Below are 23,421 nucleotides of genomic sequence, written 5' to 3'. Positions count from 1 at the left end.
CATGAACTTGACGGCTGCAGCCACTGCTTCTTTGCATCTATGGGCTCACCAAGCTAAAGTCTCCCTTTGCATTATGTTATATTCAATAAAACTTTTACTTCACAGCATTGTCTTGTGTCGCCTTTCTGCATGCCATGATTTGGCCTATTTCGAAGATTAACTAAAGAAAGAGTAATATAGTGATATACGTACGTCAGCTAATCGCACAACACTTGTGATATGACAGTCGTACGCGCTTTTTTTCACGGATGGTCCTTGACACGACGCATATCCTATGCAATGCAGACATTGCGCAACTACCATTGCAGACGCTTAGAGAAGAACTTTATTATTACTATAGCAATTATTTCCGTCATCGGCGTCGCTGTGAGGTTCCGTATAAAGTCCAAGTGCGATAACATCTTTTTTCGCTTAATGTCAAGTATGGATATCGCTGGGAGAGGCCTTCGTCCTGCAGTGGACACAAAAATAGGCTGATGATGATGATACAGCTGATAAATCTACTAATCTTACTACGTGTAGCTGTCTGATAATTTGATATCACGATCAATGCTTTGTCTTTCGAGAGTGTCTGCGACTTTTTCATTTGACAGTGCCAATCAGCATTAGAGTGAGATAGTGAGAATGAGTGAGTGTGAGATAGTGAGCGGGTGGATGGGTTAATGAATGGGTCTCTGTGTGAGAGAGATAAACAAATCGCACTAATAAAATGATGCTGTAAGCATATCCTTTGACGCAATGGTCGCAACATCACAAGGCGTGTTCCACTCCGGTATTGTATGTGCATGGGAAGACCATTCGAAACAACTTCGTTTTACATCCAACTTCTCTAACCTCCTTTAGATCGTTAACTTAGTTTAAAACTGCACACTGGGCCTTCGGACGAGTGTGCAGGCTGAGGCCGACCCCAGGCCCCGTCCCTTACGTATACACCTGACCAATATATTGTCGCGTTGTAGTGACGGTGAAAAACAGAATAAAAAGAATCGCAGTTTCGCCCGAAAGGCAAAGCATCGATTGCGATAGCAAATTATCAGAACGCCATACGAATTAATAATAGTACTTTTATCGGTCGTATCAATTAGTAAACGTTCGCTTGCTGACTAAATTAACAAGCGTGGTGTCAGCGCGCACAACAAACACGAACACATCACCCTCGATGACCGCGGACACTCACTGCCAGAACGCTAGCGTGAGGAAACGCGACAGCAGCAGCGAGCGAAGTGACCTTCGTGCTGCTGTCCATCGCTTCAGCGCAAACCGAGCTCCGAGAACACGCAACACGCACAAAGCTACGAGCCGCCGACCCACCCGATCTGTGCCCCCAACACAGATCGCTCTCAAGATATGGCCGCGAGACCACGCGCTGCCGCCACATACGCAGTTGCAACCAGAGTAAACCCCCTCGCTCCTCCCGATGCCTCGCAACGTTGGGTGCCTCGCGCGCGACGGAAGACGGCGCACTTCCTTCCCGCTTTCCTCCCTTTCCCGCGGGCGAGATTGAGCCGCGATCGCCGGCTCACCCTCGCACGATTTCACTCGCACATACAGAACACGGCACGCGGCGACGATTTTATCGCCCTTGCACTTTATACGTAACCTCACGGCGACGGAAGAAATGCGCCTGGAGTGTCCATATAATTGTTATCGCAAAAAAAAAAGCGACCGCTTACGAGCAGCGACTTTAACGCGTCTCTACTACAGCTGTCTGTATGACATGGGAATGGACGCTTTTCAGTTGTCTTTGCCATGGCAAAGACAACTGACAGCGGAAGACACGACACGCCTGCCTTTCCGGCGCTGTCCGCCTTGTCTTTCCTTCAGTCCTCGGGAAAAGTATGCGCTTGTTTAAACATGCAACTTTAAACCAAATGGCCAAGCAACACGTTCTTTGCTCCCTATTTGAGCTTTAATAATAACAAAGAAGAAAAGATAAGAATCATCCCACATAAAGTTGAAAATCGAGCCTCCACGTAACCGTTTTGAGATGACAACTTTCTCAGTAAACTTTTACCATATTTCTACGTAATAAAACTTTGCGGCGAGAAACAACAATTCGTTAACGCATTTTCTTCAAGTCCCCTGGATACATGTCAATCCACGTGATTTACAAACGCCTTTTCAAGTTTGAAGCCATTTGCCACAGAAAATGGAATCGGACAAGGATTCGAAAATCTGCCACATGGCGTAGACTGCTAAAAGTTGAAGATAGTACACGCAAGGAGAGAGGAACCCCGTGTATATACCAAACTCAGCGGCGGCGTGCGCAAGCAACGAATATCATCCCCAGTGGTTTCGTGATGCGAATGTTCTGCGGATCATTGGCACAGCAGAGCATCGAATAAACGAAGAAACTGCAGCTGCACCGATAGCGCACGCAATCAACAAAGGTCAACAGCCACGGGGAAGTGAGTAATGCAGGCCGCTTGAGACAACGCAGGCAGGCAGGCAGCGGCCCCGGCTAACTATCTCCCCTCCTCCACAAGTGCCGGAGGATTCGTTCACCACGACGCCGAACACAAGCAAGACCAAGCAAAAAGCACAAGCAGTGGCACGAGGGAAAGCGCTAGCACTGCAGCAAGCCGGGCGGGTTAGCTGTCCTCGCTGGCGTGTGCAGACATCAGTTCCCGATATACCGCGATCCATCAATTTGCACACTGCCGCCCAGCCGTCCCCGAGCGCTGCTTTGTTTTTCCAACCGGCTTGCGCATGCACGCACCCTTGATCGGTGCGGCCATGCAATGTGGCCGTCGGCGCAAAGCAGACTCTGCGCTACCTTCCCTGACGAGACGGAAGGGCAACAAAAACAAAACGCTGCTACATGGGAAAACAACAAGAGATCGCGAGCTAAGGCAGACGCACTTCGGTTTGTTTTTAGCGCTCTATTTATGCTATACTTTCTATGGCTCGCCTTTCCCAAATAGAAGACACGTTTGCCCCCTCTGACATTTGTAGCTGCGTTTTTTTGTTTTGTTTTATCTGTTCGCCTCATCTCCGTCTGCCACTTTCATCTTTTGTCGTCTGCACTCAACCCGTCTGGAAACAAGCCTTCCACGGCCTTCAGTATACAGCGCCAGTACGTACGCGTAGTTACACACAGTCCGCCTCGCGCGCTTTTCTTGCGACAACTTTCTCCGAATGTTGCACAAACCGCGCCAGACCTGCGTTTTAACCTTGCTCTGTCGCGAGCGAATGCAAATAGCGTATACACGGGGGCTTTCAACACGCCTATGCCCGCAACGAGCAAGCGAAGAACCGCGAGCGGCATGCATGCATGACCGAAGCGATGAAGAGCACGCGACACGAGTGGAAGCACGTATGACGGGATAGGCGAATAAATGGGCGCACACGTACCAGACGCGCAATGCACGCTCGAGCTCGCTATAAGTTGGCGAGGCAGGATGTATACGTTTCAAACTATACAAAACGGAACGAAGAAAGTCTAGAACTCTACTCCAAATTCTGGAAGACGAGAGCTGAGCTTGGACGAAATACACAGAGAAGACACGCCACACACAATGCGCTGACTAGCAACCCTAGGAGTTTATTGCATCTTGCTTAGAACTCTATACAACCGGAAAAAAAAAAGACAGGAAACAAACAGGGTTGGGAACAAAGGGCAGATATATACCTATAGATACAATATCTCCTTTTTGTGCATCAGACGGCAACAGTGCTGCTGACACGTCTCCTTTTTTTTGTGCATTAAAAAGGCTTCAAATATTTCCCGGGCGGACCTTATGATAATTTCGCACAATCTGACACCTGTCGAAATCTGGGTGACACTTGCATTTGCTGCAATGCACGGCGAGATTGCTACCTACCCGACCCTTCAAATAATTTGCGTGTGCCATCGAGCCGTCGTTTATACGTATCTACAACGACCCGTCTGGCCCATGTGGCATCGGCCGCAGGACAGCGGAATCAAGTGGATAACTTTGTTGCGGCGTTTAACAGACTTTATTGCGTAGTTTTTCTCGCATGTCTTAGTGGCTTTTTTTTTTTTCTTGCTTAACCAATCTTAACAGATTCTGCAGTTTGTTAGGAGCACTAAAGAAAAGCGTGACTCCTGCCTTAGTAACTACCTTTTTTTTAGATTATGTGACACCTTATGCAAGTACGTACGGGATTGCTGCAATGCTTCTCTTATCGAAATTGTCGAGGTACTTCTGCTTCAGGTGCTTCAAATTGTGGTCTTCCAGAATTTGTACTATGCTACACCAACCGGCCCAAGTTTCTACCCTATCTGAAACTCTAGAACTACCTTAAAGGGTAGTTCGACTGGCCCAGAACATCGACTGGCCAAACATCGACTGGCCCAGAACAGGTTTGTTAAACAGAGCTCGTAAATGTTTATCACGCGATGCTCTCAAGGGTAACTTCGATAGACTTTGTTGGCGGTCGGCGGGGAGGGGGGCAAGCGGAGATTCAACGGCAACTTTCCTGTGCCTGCACTGACTGCTCAGCACTGCGATTTTTGTGTTAAGGAGGGGAAAAAAAAAGAAAATCTGGAATTTTACGTGCCAAAGCCACAACCTTATGAGGCACGCCGTAGTGGGGGACTCCGGATTAATTTTGACCACCCGGAGTCCTTCTACTTGAATTACACTTGAATCTAAATACACGAGCATTTTTGCATTCCGCCCTCATCGAAATCAGTGTTGCCAGGCTTGGCTATATATAGCCAAATTGGGCTACCGAAAAAGAATTTTGGCGTCGACTTTGACGAGTTGGCTATGTGGCTATATTTGGGCTACTGAAAATCTGCGACGTGGCTTTGTTTGGACTATAAGGGGCGCCTTAATCAACGCTCCAGAGGAGCTCTGATCGAGTAGAAACAAATCTCGAAGGCTGTTTTAGCTGACTGAGCCGGCAGCGCGCCTGTGCGTGTGTGCGTGGGCCAAATGCCATCCGCCCCCTCTCCCCATAAATTATCTGCGCCGTTGTCTGAGCCAGTGGCTTTGATCTTTGATGTACTTAAACTTACATCGCGCTACACCGTGTGACACCCGATCCTCGTGCATCGGGATGAGCCTTGGAGTAGAGGGTGTTTCACAGTACACTGTACTAAAATCGCTATGCTCAGAGAGCAAAAAAATAGGGTCAGGCGATCGTGGCGCCGACATGAAAGAAGCACGGGTAGATGACCCGCTCTAGCGTGTTCCCGGCCATGGCTTCTTGGTGAACTACAGCGCCGGCCACAGCTTTCCACCTGCTTCACGTTTCACAGGCTAAGCTTTACTGCCATTTTCTTTTTCCTGCGAGATGAGTTTTTGTTTGTGCTTACATTAGAGGTTCATTTCCGTAGGTTAGACTTAAGACCGAATCCTCCTCGGAGAGGAGAATCGAACCATGGGGAAGGTGGCCAAGTATGCGAGAAAGTATAAAAAAGAATGGGAACAAGACCCCGAGTCCAACGTGGGTCCTTGTGCGTTTACTTATAGATGGTTTTGCCCGTAACGTGACAGATGCAGGTACTTATTGTGCCAATATCGAAACAAGTTTGCCGCGATTTCATCAGTGCGCCACGTCACATGAACATCACCCAGTGTGTTAGCCTAGCAGGTGAGGTGTCGCGCTGCTGGCTCGAGGACGGGGGTTGGATCCCCGGCCACGGCAGCCGCATTTCGATCGAGGCTAAATGTTGAAACACACATGTACTTAGATTTATGAGCACGTTAAAGAACCCCAGGTGGTCAAAATTATTCCGCAGTCACCCACTGCTTCATGCCTCCCAATCATATCGTGGTTTTGGCTCGTAAAACCACAGTAATTATTATTAATAGTATATCAACATGGTTTTCTTTTTGACAGTAACAGGTTTTCACAGGATTACCAGTGTTATCAATTTGTCGTTTACGTTTGCTCTTTGTGAGCCGTCGCAGCTTTTGCCATTTCGAGCGAGTTACGTTCGGGACGTGCTCGTCGCCGCAAACGACTGCGCGCTTCTTACACTTGTGTGCCGTTTTGCGCAGCAACCATTTAAAGTTTCGCTTAATTAATTATGGGGTTTTACGTGCGAAAACCACGATCTCATTATGAGGCACGCCGTAGTGGGGGACTGCGGAAAATTTCGACCACCTGGGGTTCTTTAACTTGCACTTAAATCTAAGTACACGGGTGTTTTCGCATTTCGCCCGCATCGAAATGCGGCCGCCGTGGCCGGGATTCCATCCCGCGACCTTGTGCTTAGCAGCCTAACACCATAGCCACTAAGCAACCACGGCGGGTTAAAGTTTCGCTTACGCCGATTTAGAAAGCGAATGGCATCTGTTGTCTCTCACTTCTTTTTAACGCATGTTCTTGGCGTGCTGGAGACCTAAGATGGCGGCCAGGTTGATGTAAATGGAAACTATATAGAGTGTGTCCCAGGTAACCCGGGTCAACCTAATTAACGAGCAAACAAGATAGGACGACGAGACAAATAACGCGAGATATCATAGCGCGATACACTGGTTTCGGCTCATAAAAAAGAAGCCGTGGGCGCGTCACCGTCGCAGACCGCTGGACAGCTGAAGCTTTTCTACGCCGTAGGCGAATGTCACGTGAGAGCTCAATGATGCTGAACAATATTTTGCGTTCACTTGAGCTAAAAAGCAGAGTTCATAGTTAGTATTACTTTATTTACCAAAAAATAATAACCTAATATTATCTGTCACATAATAAAAACACTATGATTTCGCCTTCTGCAGCGATTCGCTGCAAGCGTGATGTAGACCGTCACGGCGGCAAGGACATTTGGTTGCGACGGGTTGTGCAAAAAAAAAAGGATTCCGTTGTTGAATGTGAAAATTTCTACTGAAATAAAACTGCAAATAAAAATGGCTATATTTGGCTACGAAATATCTTGCTCTCTGTTTGTGTTTGGCTACAATCGGGCTACATTTTCTCTAACTTTGGGCTACGCCGCCTCGTCCAACCTGGCAACACTGATCGAAATGCAGCAGCCGCGGCAGGAATTGAACCTTTGACCTCGGGCTTAGCAGCGCAAGGTCATAGCCACTAAGCTACCGCGGCAGGTGAGTTGAGGAGGAAAGAGAGTGACGACGACGCTGCAACAACAATGCAAGAATCGCTACGTGAAAGGGTGCAATCGTCATCCACCGAAGGACAGCAAGAAGCTACAAATATGTTTATGTCGTAGCTTCTTGAGGTTCTCTCTGATGGATGACATTTTTTACAGCGCAGCTCGCCCGTTCATGCGGCGAGCGAACTCGGGGGATGAAAGACGCGAGGAGGAAAGCGGAGGAGGAGGGTATGGCGAAAGCGTGAGAAGAGTAGCGTAGAACGGCGTCGATATGGCTACGAGGCGTCGCTAGAATAGCGCGCGCTGTGTGGGAGGTCCGTCGGCGGCGGCTGCTGTGAATCGCGCCCACGCGTCACCCATGCGCTGGATCTCGCTATCTCCAGATTAGCGAAGCAGCTGCGCCGCACTTCGCACCGTTTGCAACGGGCCGCACGAGACAGATTGTCCGCGCCAGCCAATATATCGCTAAATGAAAACACGTAAAAGGCTGCGCTCAAATTTCGCTTTAGGCAATATCGTAATCGTCGGTGATTTTTTTTTCCCTTTCACGAAACTTATTTCATCTTGCGAATTTCCGCAGAATTATTTCGCCAGAGTGGCCACTGTGAAATACCGCATATTTACTCGCGTAAGGCCCGCACTTTTCTATCTCATTTTTATGAGGCGCGGGCCTTACACACGAGGCAGACTTATGCCTATGCTCACTGAAGCCTCGAACTGCGCTCAGACTGCAGTGCAAATGAATGCAACCACCGGTGGCCGACAATGAACACGCACATTTATAGTCGCCGACCTATTTTTCTGACACGGACTAGTGCCATTTTGTTGCGGCTTGCGGGAGTCAACCAGCACGCGAGTACGCGCGTGACGCTAAACTCTTCCTTCCAAATTTTCGCACGCCAAATTGGGGGTGCGAGCCTTCCAGGAGTAAATACAGTACTACCTCAACACCTCACCGTTTTACGTACAGCGTGCCAATCCACGGTGTAACATGGATGCAACCATTTTATGTTGTCCCCCAAGCAAGCTCATCAGCAACAATTTGTAAATTGCAATATGTGCCGTAAAGGAATTTATTAAGAAGGTACTTAGTTAATTTTTATTATTCAGTTGAGTATGTGCTACGACTTCTCGTGCTAGTAATGTCCGCCTCTTCGAATAATCCAGCTCAGGGACAAGAATTATGCTATCTGCCATAGGCGCTTTTTAAAAGTTCTACAAAACTCATAAATGATCCCCCTGTGATCAATATAGGTGCGATCAATATAGGCCTATATTGCTTCTGCGTCGGCTGTACACCGTCTCCCCAAATGACACTAATTCATTGATATACTCTGTTCTGCAGCTTTAACTGTCGCCGCTTTTTAATGTCATTGAATTCATCTCGACATAAAACTTTCTCACTTTCGTTGCCATGCTTTCATTCGGCTAAAGATTGCATTATCTTTCGTTGTACTATCGACCCCCCCCCCCCCCTCGCAACAAAGGAAATAATGAGGAGAGGGGAAAAAAAAAAGAGACACTTTATCAAACCAAAAGCAACTCCGCGGTTGGTCGCCAAATCAATTTCCCCACTCCAAACTTGGACTTCCAATCATCTTCTCTCTATATACCCCCATTGTGTCAATCTCTCAAGTCCCAGAGCAAAAAAAAAAAAAAAAAAAAAAGTAAAAAAAAAAAAGACACACTCCCACTACAATTTCATCTACGAACTGAAAGCAGTGTCTCCTTTCACACAGTGGTAGACTTTTCGCCTCGCTAACTACTACTACTCTTATTATTATTTTCGGTCCTCCACTAATGGAGATGTTTACTCAAACCTTTCCTGCACTCTGTCTCCCGACCGTCTATACACAAAGAACGTCCTTGTGGCGTTCGCGCTGCTTTCACTCAGCGAAGTTTCAATGCTGTCTTTCTTAAGAGGCTTCTCAAATTGCCGAGGTCATTACGCTTCAACGAAGAGAGGGGGGCAGTATTTTTTTTTTTTTTTTTCACCGCGTCGGTCCTCTTTAAGCGCTAGTTTGGTGACGCGTGGCTCTAACGAGATGTTCGCTTTTACGGCGCACAGTCTTCGCCATTCATTAAGGCGGCGGGAAATGCCCCGCACAGACAGACAGACACAGTCGCCGCTCAAATGGAGATCACGACATTCGCGACTAAGCCGCGTCAGCAAAAAAAAAAATAATAAAATAAAATAAAAAGTACATTGGAACGACTTTGTTCGTCACCGAGAACGTAATCTCGCTCCCCATTTTTTTTTTTTCAAACAGAAAAAAAGAATAAAAGAAGGTCGCGGCGGTGTGGGCGAACGTGCGTCGTTCCATATGTTGCTGAACGAGGCATTCCGACTCGAATTTTCGACGTCGCGACACGACATGGACGGCGGCAGAATATGAGAATAGAGGGAACCGAGGAACATGGAGCGAAAAAAAAAAAAAAGAAGGACCTATCACGGACTGTAGGAAAGTTGAATCCATCGCCGAAGAGCAAACTGAGAACAGCTCGCGCACGACTCGACTGAACAAGGCAACCGAAAACGCATAGATTCCAATTAGCGTGAACTGCGGTAATGCGGCCCCCGTCGAAAGGGGTTTTCTTTTTTTTTTCGGATTCTTGTTTATTTTGCTTGTGTCGAAAAAGGATGAATGAATCTAGCAATATTATTAAGGAACGAAATGACTCTTCGGCTTAACAAGATGGCAGACGTCATCAGCGGCGGCGCAAGCGTGCGCCAGCAGACATGTTCGGCAAATGAGGTAAAAACCCAGGTAAGCAAAGATCCGTCTGCACGCGTAGAAAAAACGAAGAAAGAAACGCCATTTTACGCCAATGTGAATGAGCCGAGATTATTCAAAGGCGGCACGCACTGTATCCCATATTCAACGTGCCGTTAGTCTATAGCATTCCCTTTCATGTAAACAATCATCTTGGTATAGAGGGTCGTTTATTGTGAAAGGCAGCGCGAATTAGTTTGAAGCAGTAATTTCGTTAACAAAAGGTCTAAATTGCTGCGACATAACGTATGTAAATATGTATGACGGTATTCTAAAAGCGCAGATTTGGGCGTCGCAATACAGACAGTTTTTTTTTTTTTTTTTTTTTTTTCACGTGAATACGGCGCGCCGTGTGCGGGCCGGTATATGCTAAGAGGAGCTATATAGCTGCCATGATCGCGATTGGTCGGCTGACGCTGCCATCCCACCGCTGAAGATACAGCGCACGTCGGCGCTATTATATAACGGAATATTACAATCACACGCGACTTGACATACACGGCACGCAGCGGCATGACCGCGCAAGCGCACGGCTGCGTGCCGAGCTGTGCACTTGCGCAGCAGCGGCTCGATCCGTATATTTACATTCACCACTCGGGCGTCGAAGCGAAAGGAGACTGACAACAACGGGTTTCCTGCAGCACATCTGTGAAGATAACATAGACTATAGGCTAATAAAAAGAAGTGTATATGCGAGCAAGGGGACGTAACAATTTGATTCAGGCGCCCTTCGCGCGCAGTTGAACACACTCCTTTTCAGAAAGTCAGCGCTTTTGGGCTCAACATGTGGATATACTACTTTTTTCGCCTATAGGTTGTTTTGCGCTGCAACGCGCCAAGCGAGAAGGTGTTCGCCAGCGTCGCCTATGTGCAGCGTTATATGAGAACGAAAAGGCGCTGGTCCATTACGGTCGAACACTGCGACGGCTGTGATCAGCCGAAGAACTCGTCGGCCACGGCTCGGCTCGTAAAGCACTCACCGTATTTCGGCACTTGTGGTTCCAGGCCGCATTCGAAAAGGGGCACAGGCACAACTATACAAGAGAAAGGGAGAAAGAGAACAAGCATCGTAAACGTCAGAAAGATCCGTACAGCGAGCGATCTATATAAGAGAGTAAAAGGCGCATCAGCTATATATGATTGTTCCACTTACTACGAATGGGAAAAGTCGATCTTCTTAAAACTGTGCAGCGTAGATAATGCCTTTCTTTCGGGATCGCGTTACCAGCGGTGGCGGATGTCAGTAAATGTGTGATAATCAACGAATAGCATGGTTAAGGTTTGCTAATTCACTTAACTATTTTAACTTGTTGCAACTGCGGAGCTGAAGGTGTTCGGCAGTCGAAGCTTAGTATGAATCCTGACACGAACACCAGTTTCAAGGACTAGCACAAGAAAAACAGAAGGCGGGGTTTGCAATGTAAATTCGTATAGCATGGCTCCACATTTTTGTGTGAGGACAATGTATACGGGAGGAATATGTTGCTTTCGGTAGAGCCAATGATCAACAACGCTGCTTGGTCGAGGCAAAGGAGAATGCTTCTATACGATGAAGATAGCTTGCTTTGGGAACAAGACAACATTGCATCTGGTTCTATCTTCTTATTAATCAACCAAACTTAAAAATCACTGCGACAGAACCCTATAGTACTCTGGATGGCGCTTCCAGTGTATAACCAGAATATCCGACGGCGCCGCGTGAAAAGGCCACTTAAACATTTTTGCAACTCTTCCCATTTGAAGCAGTGGTATATGGTAAACCGACAACTCCGCTCATCACTCGGGAAGTGGTCGGAAACCTTACGCGAAGGGTGTATGCACACTGCCGCATCCCGGCCCCAAATCCGACGCCGTCTATTCAAATACATGTAAAATGCAGAAACGCTTTTTCTGAGATAACACCTAGGCCGATTCTAATGAAATTTGTGGCATTTGAGAGAAAGGGCTTAATTCTAGTGACTGTTGTATGAGGAATTTTGATTTATGGCCTGAATATTTTTGCAAATATTGCTAAAAATTGGTCACATTAGAAACAATAACAAAATAGAAGCACGAAGTTTACCCCCCCCCCCCCCCCCCCCCCCAAATCCGGAACTCTGCACCAAAAACAGACATGACAGTTCTGTAAATTCCATCCGTGAGAACATCCAAAGTGGACAGATTTGATATATTAATTTATATTTTACATGAATTTGTTACAATGTTTACAAAGGCTTTGCAAGAGCGCTACTCACATATTAGTGGTGTATTTGAGAGCCATGTATAATACACCAAATTTGTCCGCTGTAGATGTACTATTAGATGAAATTTACAGAATTGCGATAGCGTTTCTTCCTTGCTGAGTTACAGGGTTGTAAACTGGATAGCTTCGTTTTGTGAAAATTTGCGATTTTCAGCAATGTTTATAAAAAAAAAGTCGCCGGAAAAAGTTAAAAATTTGCTACCAACATTCACCAAGATTTTACCTTTTTTCTTTTAAATGCAACAAAACTAATCAAATTTGGTGCAGTGGTTGCCGGGAAAAACGATTTCCCACGTATTTAGATAGGAGCCCCCGAGCTGAAGCTTCCTCTTAAGACGCCTAAACATGCTGTGTGCGAGCGAGAGCGCTTCGCATAAATGTTGCTCCACACGCAGCCCTCGGCAGAATTTCAGTGTTCAACAGGGGCCACACGCAGGGCCATATGTGTCGCAAGCCAGGAGACCGCGCACTCACGCGCGCACACACACACGCACCAACAGACAGACATAAATGGGGGGGAAGAAAGAAAGACGACGCGCGGCGCCGACACATTGAATAAGTGAGACGACATGAACCAATGAAAGCAAAAGCGCCCGGGACCGAGAACGACGCGACGATCGGATGACGTAAGCAAGCGGCAGCATCAGCACTACACAGACAGGGCGCGGCAAAACAGGCGGAAAACGTCCCAGTGTGCACACGCGATGACGTCGAGTCGCCGCAGACAGTGTACTCGCCCAAGTTGCCAGAAGCCTAAACTTATCTCTCTCGCAAGAGGCGTCGCGCGCTCCGCGGCCGCCGACGCTGTTGCGAAAACACGCCACGGCGCCGCCGAAGATGCACCGCGCGCGCTTTTTCGACGTTCTCGCGCAGTTCTTCCCTTTGTTTCTTCGCCCCCCGGTCGAAACCTCGAACAGACAAAGCAAAGGGAAACGCTCGCCTTCTGCGTACAACTCGTGGCGTTTTTCCTGCTCGTTACGGAGTCGCCCAGAAGGGAATCACGAAACAAACAACCAACGCCGGCGCCAAACGTTTGCGCAGCGGACACAAAGGCGAAGGAGAATGCCGGGAAAAACGCCCGAGTGAAACGCTAGCAGCTCCGCGCACCGCTGCTGTAAATTGGGCACTGCCACGCGCGCGCATACAAACATGTTTTGATTACATTTTTTTTAAAGTACTTATCTTACTCTCCCCTTCAGAACAACGCCACGCCGTAATTTCTCGATGACAGCTTTCGCGAATGGCTGAACGCTGCTGCTGCGGTGGTGGCAGAGCGGTGTTTTCACTTACTTCAAATGATTTCTTTTTTGTTCTAAACCAGCCCCCGAGATGCGACTTGGACGCAATCTGCGGATGGTTTGCATTCGCGCAGGGCCATCGGCGCGCTGAAAGCGCTTCGTCGGCCGCACAGACGTTCAGACGGTTGGGCACGCTATATGTCATAATGGCATTTGCTGAAAAGTTTACCACTTCGATTAGAGAAGAAAGCGTCAGCTCCTCGCAGGGAGAGTTCAGCGCCGATTTATAGTTGCTCCAGGCAAACAGCCTTCTGCCTCATTCACTTCTACGTGAAGGTTAACTAAAGAAAAAAAAAAAGAGGGCCAACCAAGTGTCAACGCTAAAGAAGACAAGGTCGACGTATATGGTGGTGAAAATGATTCTGTGATTAAATGTTGACAGTATATCTCTATTCTCGAGTTCAATTTGAACTCGCTTCGCTTATTATATTCATATCGTATTTCACGCGCAATTGCGCCGACCATATCTTCTTTAGCATCGACATTCGGGTGACCCTTTTTTTTTTACCAGCAGGCCAGGCGGTCCCGGAGATGTGCAATCAATGGTGCAATGCGATTAATTTACGACGATATTGGCGCTAATTACGCCCGTACCGTTAATTTTACCTACTCTGCGACTAATTCTCCCTTCTTGCGGGCATCGGCGAAGTCGCCTACCAGACACCATTGCCTCGCGCGAGGGCAAGCGAACTCGCTCCATTTCCTAAAATTGTGCCGTATACGACGGCTTTGCCTCAACATTATATATATATATATATATATATATATATATATATATATATATATATATATATATATATATATATATATATATATATATATATATACGGTGGTGCACCATTTATAGAAGTACAATGCGGTTAATTTTTGTCTTTACTGGCGCTAATTATGTCTGTACCGTTCAATTTACTTACTCTGCCACTAATTATCGCTTCTTGTCTCGTTGAGACCTGCATTTTAATACCATTTGCGACTCGCTACGATGCTCTGGAGGCGCGAAAGGACCGTTTTTTTTTAAGTGGTTACAAGATAGCCAGATCCCAGACATACCAAACTCGTGTGAAGTCAGCCAAGAAGACATTCTCTTCAAAAAAGAAGGAATGCTGGCTCTCGGCGAGATGTTAGAATGAGCGTCAAAGCATGGCGCTAAACACACGGCAATGTTACGTCAAGGTTGTCGCTGGGCCAGCCGCCCGTATTCCATCGTCGTCCCACCGTTTGCAAACTTCACGGATGCACTTGACGCTACAAAAACTACGGCAGAAGCCATCGAATATGATTGTCAAAGTTAACGGTAGCTTTCTTGTGTAGTCTCCTGCACATCGCTATTAATCACGAAACAGATGTCTCCGTAAACGCGCTGATCTCGCGGCCAAGCACAACGTCCAATGTTACCACGACACGGCATATCTTGTTGTATTCACTGCAGCCCAGGTTAAACTCAATTATAATAATAATGACACCAAAGATGTTGACTATGCTTATTTCTTCAGCGTTTTACTCAAAGTAACTTGAGAGTGATTGAATAAATACAAGACAATGATAGAGTGTGTTTGTTAATCAGGAAAATTCGACCTCAAACCACCTCCTGAATTGTAATGACAATGTGAACAGAGCACTGAAGGTAGACGTTGGACTGGTGGGGCTGGACGCGTGGGGGGGGGGGGGGGGGGTTACAACCTCCGAAACCCCCTCCCCCCCGTCGGTGCGCCACTGCATAGAGCTAACATACCCAACTCTAGAGGAAAGCCTTCCCATAGCGCCCGTGCATTGAAATCGGTAACCGCAAGGGCGTCGCCATGCATTGCTATACTCTGTAAAGACGCGCAGGCGCAGACGACGAGATGTGATTCCGTCGAGACGCACAATCAACGCGATTCCGAACCTCCCTCTTTATGGTGGCGCCAGCTAGTTCGTGCACCTGCAAACCCTATACTTTCACGCAGCGTAAATTTTACATCAAAATGTTATAAATAGCCATCGAGTCTTGATGAAAAATATACGGAATGAACTTTACGTGTTATCCTTGCGTACGTGCTACGTATGAATGCTTTGTTTTTGGGTCATATTTTGAATATTTTAGCGTTACAAAAATTAGCGATAGCAACATGGCGGCGCCTTTGCGGTAGCCACATGTTTCGCCCAGCTTTTCCTGTAGAGTTAATATACGAACTCTACGCTCAGTGGCGCGTACCCAGTGACCCAAGTTGTCTGCATGCTAGGCCAGACAGTAGCCAGCGACTAGTTGTATATTCGGGCACATATGCAGTGACCCATGTTGTCTGCTCGGCAACACAGCAGCCAGCACATGCTATACGCAGTGGCCCAAGCTAGTAGAGAACTTTAATCACTGGGTACGAGCCACATAGAGTTTTAGCGCGTTCGGTATTCCGGTACACGCCGGCGGACTGGGCGTTTTGGCGGAGGGGCGGAGGCGTAAACGTGAGCGGCCTGCCCGGTGCAACCACCGGGTGGAGCAGAGCTCAACCAGTAACGAAGTGTATTTTGCTTTGCTGCTGGTGCAAATTTTCAGCAGCAACACGATCACGCCGCTGCAGAAAATATCCACCAACAGCGAAGTAAAATACACTTGGTTATTGCAACATTATCTCGGTGTTTGTCTGATTGAGCTCTGTACCACCAGGTGGAGCTGCACCATGCAGGCCACTCGCGTTCGCGCCTCCACTCATCCGGTAAAACGCCCAGTACGCTTGCGTTTACCCGAATACCGGACACGCTAAAATTCTATTGTGCGAGATCGTCCAACCATGCAAAGTGGTCTACATAGCTAAAGAAAGCTATTGCTTTAAAATCGTTAGAAAGCGCATTGTGGGAACAAAAGTCTAGCGAGCGGAGTCAACAAATCGGTCGATGGGAGCAGACTTTTTTTGACATACAGAATCATTTTAAATCGTGTGTGGCAGATAGCATAAATTTAGAGTCCTAGAGGTGGATTACTCGAAGAGGCGGACATTACTTGCACGATAAATTGAAATGCATCATCGACTAATTCACACAATTTAAGAACGTATGCTTTAACTGATTACATCACGGCTCACGTTCCAATTTACGAATTGTAGCCGGTGAGCTCACAAGACGTATAGCCACTTGAATTCTCCGGATGACACCAGATTAGAAATTGCGACGAAATGCACTGGCGTTCCAGTCACGTTCGTGTTCAATTGCACAGAATTATATATATATATGCATACAAGACGAAGGGTTTCGCACCAGACCCGAAGGTATATTTAAAAAAAGGAAAAAGTCTATGGCATATTTACTGACTGACGTTTCGGCCGGTCCTCCGGCCGAGACGCGTGTGTATATATATATATATATATATATACGCGCGTAGTTTAGAAAGACGAAGCACACTTACGAAAAAGGCATGCTTACTAGCTTACGTTTCAGCTGTGGCACGGCCTTCGTCAGAATCACTCTGACGATGGCCATGTGTGTGTACATATATCACGAACGCGCGTCATCTGTCATGGACATACAAGCGAAGAGACAAAAATTGGCATCAGAGGTGGTCACCGTCGCAGGCGCACGCGGGAATCAAGAAAGGAGAAGACTTTCTCACATCACTCAGCCACCTCGGGGCCCCCTAAAGCAGCAAGTTTCGATTGCCACCGGCATCTTACGGCCCGCAGTAGAAGGACGGGAGATAGGTCCCATCCGCGTGCCGAGATGCCGGTGGAGCACGCTAATGAATCACGAGCCCTCGGCGAAATTGATCCGCCACACATCCTCCAACGTCGTGACGTGGAAACAGTGGATATTATTACGATTATTATTATTATTTATGGCCGTCCGCGAGTTGGGGATCATTGTTCGATTAATCAATGACACCTCTTCGATTAATCAATGGACTAATGGTTTCAACGCGGAAGCTCTGTCGCAGAATAACATAAAAAGCGATGAGGAATATCGACAGCTGCCTGCAAGCTAAGTCGCACAAACTAACGAACGACCAGCACATACCTTTTAGGTGAGGCGGTCAAACTGTACCCTTCAACCTAGTCGTTCCACAGTGACGACGTATCAGATGGATAAAAAATGATCAGCAATTGCAACTGACATTCAAAGAATGCTTGTTCGAAGAAAAGAAAAGAAAAAAGAGAGAGGCCTTAAATGGTACACCTGCCGTACTTCGCGGACATTTGCTACGTGGAGTGCTTTCACGACTGGCGACGTGTAGTATAGTCACTTGCAAATATTTTGGCCCTGCCACTGTAACTCTGGTGCCGCATAGGTTCCAGCTAAACCGACACTCCGCAGACATTGTATCAGGAACGAGTTATTTTCTTAAAATAAGCGGCACACACACCGTTCCGTATATTTTAAGGCTTTACGCAAGAAAGTCCGGTCCATTCAGCCAAGTTACTTACTTACTGGCTGGATCTCAAGCGGAACGCGACTTAGAGTGTACCATATCGAAACGAAGCGAATGAGCGCCATAACTATAAACGGCCGCCAGCTTAGCGTCTTGGCGCATTCGGCGAAGGACACGAGGACCAAGAAGTATGCGCAGGGAGCGCCGAATAGCAACGCGATGAGCCACGGAGTACACGAATGCGCGACACGGAACCCGGCCAAACGACACACGGGGCCGATACGTGAAGGGTCCCACGACAGCCGGTGGACTTCGGAAGAGGAGCCCCGGAAGATGCGACGAGAAAACGGAAGAAGAAGAAAAACGACCCGCGAGCTGGCCAAAAATCGATGACAATGTGGGCAGCGCCCCCTCCGCGCTGCCCCTCATCTGACCAGCGCACCCACGACGTCCTCTTTAGCGTTTCCCCAACAAAAGAAAAGCAAAGAAAGAAGCAAATAAAGGCAGGGAAGAAGAGAGAGAGAGGTTGGGAAGTAATCGGGACAACACCAGCATCAAGAAACGGTGCGCCGCAGGGTTACACAGAGGCACATCGATTCCGTTCAGCGCCGTTTTAGTTTCAGCGCGCGTATAGCACCGAATAGGAGTGCACGTCCGTATAACCTTCACGCTTTCTCTTTCGATTATCGGCTGCTCTGCGCTCTTTTCCCTCTCTTTCTCCCCCTTGTATCTCCCGCTTAGTGTGTGTGCGTTTCTCCCCCTCCCGGCATACATACATACATTTCGTAGATAAGCCCGGAGAGGGTGCGGTTTCACGGTGAGCCGATAATGAAAACCCTTGTTTTCACACCGCGTTACCCCGCGAGAAGGAAATTGGGGTAACGCCTCTTCCCTGCCGACTCAAATTAAGGCGCCTCCGCCTTTATTCGACGAGAGTTTCTGCACGCTTGACCGCCCACGGTTTCGTTTTCGTTGTTGTTCCGTTCGCTTTTCTTTCGTCGCACAATGTTACTGCGAAAGCAAGAGGAATAGGAAACAGCAGCCAGCGAGGAAACACGACCGTTCCACCTTCGCTGCACCACCCCCTCCCCCACCTTCGCCGCTCCCTCCAAAAACATCTCTTCTTACCCTAATATTTCGGAGTTCGATCGGCGCCTTGCGCAAATATTATACCGGGCGCCCGCGCAAATACCTCGAGGCACCGGAACACGTAATCGACGAGCGTCGACCGTTTCGAAAGAATTGGAAGATCAAACAACCTTCGGATGACAAATGCAGTTTACCGCCGTGTATACGCTCATCAATCAAAAGCAATGGGGTTCGCCGCATTCACCTTTTCTTTCCGGGCTATATTCGCTTGCATAAAAGTGCGTCGACTATAACAGTGCGTAACCGGACAAAAAAAAAAAAAAAAATAGCGAGAAGATCTCTCGCCACGAGACAGCGATACTTGGCAACGCGAAACAAGCCACCGTGAACGCATAATCAATCGCGTACCACATGGGTGTGCGCGCGTGCGTGTTAAAAAAAAAAAAAAATTCGAGCAGTCTTTTTTTTTTTTTTTTTTGCAATCATCGGTGGCAGATAGCAACGTTCCGCTTTCTCAGGTGGTATTCTGAAGAAGGTGTAATTCCAATTTCCATGCAGCACAAACAAACAAACACAGTAATGGACTTTCTAATTATTGACTTTATAGAGCACCATACGCTTCAATTGAAGAAATAAGCCCCTAATATTGAAGCCATGTCCACTGACCAAAAATCCCAAGACTATTACAGCATCTCTTTCGAGATATTCATCCCTAAAACCTGCTAGAAATGGATTACGAAAAACCTAACTGCAACGTTAGTGCATTTCTCAACATATTTTGCGGACGCGTATATCTCCAAAGTGGCGTCAGTCGAGATTTGCGCTCTGAGGATATGATTTTTATTAGGCGACTTACCTCATTCCTGTAATTTCAACGCGTGCTCCAATGCGAATAATTACGAAGTTCATTAGTGGAACTTTGTTAATCAGGTAACTGACTTTTGCAATTTGTCGTGCAAGTAATGTGCGCCTCTTCGGGTAATCCACCCGAACAGATCGAATTGCGCTATGTGTACACTATAGGTGATTTTTCAAAAGTCTGTCCGAAAACATAACAAAATAAAGCGCGTAACAACTCTTACGTATGCTGCAACGTAACAATTTTACGGCGCTGTATACAGCCCTCGCGCGTTGCTGTTGACCAACCGCGCCCACCGAGTATACTACATATACTACACATTCACTAGCGCTAAACCACACTGCGACATGTAGTGCTAAAATTGAAACGCGCACTCCGCGCATGCGTCTCTCATCACTGTATCCGGAAAGTTGTATTAACAGACCACTAAAAAGAAATACTACATCATCCAGAGTGGCAAATTATTATTTCAAACCTATTTTAGTGGTATGGCAGGGGGAGGAAAAGGGGGCGGGGGGAGGGTGGGGGACACTTGAGGCGCAATTGTCCTCACTGGGATTTCCCGCCGAAACCTCAGAGCCGTCGGTGTGACGTCACGGATTTTGAAGTATCTTCTCGCGTTTGGGCCGTTTTCGCGCAGGAGGCGCGCTCGAAGTGGTCTTCGGTTTCTTTGGAAAGCAATGTAGTCATTTACCGCCACAAGGAAGTACCACGCGGTGTAGGCGTCGTCTCAAAGATACATGACGTCACGAGCTATAGAGTGCTGGAACTTCAGGACAGTGCCACGATCTTTTTGCTAAGGGTTTTTATTCTGTACATTTTTTAAGGCGCAAACAGACACGATATTTCCGCCCCAACCCGCAGCCTCCACCTTCACCTAAGGGCTCCTCAAGCTGCCTGACTGCAGCTTTTATCTTAGCCCCCGCCATTGTATGTTTAGCAATGGAAACAAATAAAGGTATCCTCACAGAAGATCCCCTCGACTGCAGAGACCGCCCAAACACCGACATCACATCGATGTGTCGTCGTCCACCTCCCACACCACCTTATTCCACTTCCCCATACATCCCTTCCTTCCAACCCAGAGTGACTGGATGCAGCCACCACAACTCAGGACCAAGAATATCTGGCAGCGCACATCACATCCGCTACGAAGTACGCTGAAAGAGGAGGCCTAGACTGGGGCCACCTGCTCATCAATCACAGCCAAAAAACTATCTATCCATCCACCTATCCGTCTATCCATCCACCTATCCGTCTATCTATCCATCCACCTATCCGTCTATCCATCCACCTATCCGTCCGTCCGTCCGTTCGTCCGTCCGTCCGTCCGTCCGTCCGTCCATCCGCCCATCCGTCCGTCCGTCCATCCATCCGCCCATCCGTCCGTCCGTCCATCCATCCGCCCATCCGTCCGTCCGTCCATCCATCCGCCCATCCGTCCGTCCATACATCTATCTACTATTTATCTATCCATATATTTATCCATATATCCGTCCACCCGTCCGTCTGTCTCGGCGGTGAAACAGGGCTATTTTCAGAAAAAGGGCACTCTCGTCCAAGGTAAAACCTGTGCAACGTCGATTTAGCTGGCACCTGTGCGGAAACATATTAAGGGTGTTTGAACAAGCGTAATTCATCATAATACAGCCTAATATTCATCTTTAGTGTCAGTTTAGTATATAATCCATCATCGCAGTACTTGATGCTGTTGTTTATGGGCGTTGTTATGAAGTTCTCAAACGAAGTTTCGTCCGTCCGCTTAGATTTTCGCGCGTTCCTTCTCCTCTGATCCCTCCTAAATGCGTCAAATCGGGTCGGTCCTCATCACTTCCTCCGAGAAAAAAAAAAAAAAAAAAACTGATATGACGCAGGCGAGCTAAGAAAGGCGTTGAGGTGATAACATGACGGATTTTTACACACGTGGAAATATGGTAATAAGCAAAAGGGCCGCAGGAGTAATTTCAATCCGCTCGCTGTCAGCCATGCTAACGGAAGGTGGATGATGGATGGTGACGGCTTATCGAGACCGTGGGATGGCGAACGCGTCGCAAGAACTGCCGAACAAACACTATAGCAAACGTATGAACAAAGGAACGGCCCGAGCGAGATATACAATTCTGGATACCTTAAGAAAAAAAATAAAGAAATGCAGCTGTTGTTCCACAACAGCTTTCGAGGTGGAAATGACCATCTGTCGTGTTTTTCGTCGAAAAAAAAAAAAAAAGAAGGACTAACCAAAGGTGCTGTCGGTCTTCACGTATGAACAATCTCATTTCATAAGCATTATAACTTTTTTTTTCTCCATCGTGCTTTGAATTATGCTGTTTTCCAAGAAGAAAAAGAGGTCTAACGTTTTGCCGCTATTCGGATACACCAGCGTCCACACGCTAAAGAATAAGTGCAACAAAAGCTTGTACCTCTTTTTAAAAAACAGAAACGCTTCGTTCCTTATATAGTACGTACATACAACGCTGCTTCCGAGCAAAATGAGAGTGGATACGTCACAAAAAGCTTACAAAATTAACCGTTTTCTTTTTAGACACTCAACCTCGCTCGAAAGGCCGCGGCCATTATACCGCTCGCCGGTAATGACGCAGAACCGAGAAGGTTGAGAGCCAGCGCCCGGCTGGACGTCCAGGCGGGGCAGCGAGATAAGCACGCGGTTCTACAGGACCGACCTGCAGCGTCATATCCGCTTACCCACAGCTACCTGCATCGTCTGCTAAAACTTGACTGACAGGACGGACCAAATCACTACAGAAGGACAGGAAGGACAGTGCATGAGTTTTTATCGTGGATCGCCAACTATAGCCTGGTCCCATATCTTGCTGCACTAAATTTCCAGTTCGTCGGGCTCAAACTTTGTGCTTCTGCCTTCATCCTTCGCTGCAACTATGATCGCCGTCGCGATGTGTCATGTTCGCGCGATCCCGTGCTGCCGGTCGCACCAAGCAGTTATACCTCTAGAAGTCGGCGTTTGTCTTCCCTGCAGCTAAACAGCGATTATGTGGCACCATTGATCTCTACTGTGTGTGTGGCGCCGAGTTCCGTCAAGATCGTCAGCGCACTGAATCTGCAATACACGGTCCGTCATGTGAATGCCACTTAAGGTGGTGTGTAAATAGGTACAATTTAAAAAAAAAACGCGATCATGAGCCGTGCGGCTTAGCGAAGTTTACTTCAATTCTATACTATACTATTCACTTCTAGTAACCAGATTATAATCTGGTTTACAACAAACTTCCTCGTTGGCTATCGAGGAAGTTCGTAGTAAAGCTCGCTCACCGTTCCAAATTAAAAAAAAAAAACTAGGAAACAACTTGTTCACCTTTATTTCTGGCCACGAAGACTTCATTCGTACCAAAAACACAACGAAATGTTATTCGAGTTAGAACATAATCAGCACATTAATTAGTCATTAATTTGCTGAACTATCCGCAAGTGGAAACCCCCTACAACGCATCAAAAACGCTATTCACTTTAACGTTAAGCTTCCCGTGCTTAAATGAGAATTTCGAAATATCAAACTCGGCGTATCAAAAAATTATACTTCGGGCTTTGGGGCACGGGCGTGCTTCTGTGGAACGCAGCTCGGTCAATCGGTTGTCCCCCTCCCCCATGCGCGCATACCACGGGCGCTCGCGAAATTCCAAGCAAGCGATGCCTCATCTCTCGTTCTGTCCCTAAGCGGAAACTTCGTCTAAAACGGAATATCTCGGCCGCTCATATCACCGTGGAAGCACGAGCGAAGCAATAAATCGCGCGCGAATAACGCAAAAAACGTTCGGTGGCC

General features: G+C 47.4%; 1 protein-coding gene across 1 annotated transcript in view; it reads right to left on the bottom strand.

Moving 5' to 3' along the window:
- LOC119437276 (calcium uniporter protein, mitochondrial) overlaps window positions 1–23,421 on the bottom strand; it is a 250,126-nt gene that overhangs the window by 80,424 nt on the left and 146,281 nt on the right. Inside the window, exon 2 of the mRNA XM_037704335.2 lies at window positions 10,782–10,835. Within this exon, the coding sequence (XP_037560263.1) occupies window positions 10,782–10,835 (54 nt within the window). The remainder of the gene's footprint in view (window positions 1–10,781; window positions 10,836–23,421) is intronic.

This window comes from Dermacentor silvarum, chromosome 1, assembly GCF_013339745.2.
Source record: "Dermacentor silvarum isolate Dsil-2018 chromosome 1, BIME_Dsil_1.4, whole genome shotgun sequence".
NCBI classification, from domain to species: Eukaryota; Metazoa; Arthropoda; class Arachnida; order Ixodida; family Ixodidae; genus Dermacentor; species Dermacentor silvarum.
The sequence above is the reverse complement of the archived record's forward strand: the minus strand, read 5'-3'. Positions and strand labels throughout refer to the sequence as shown.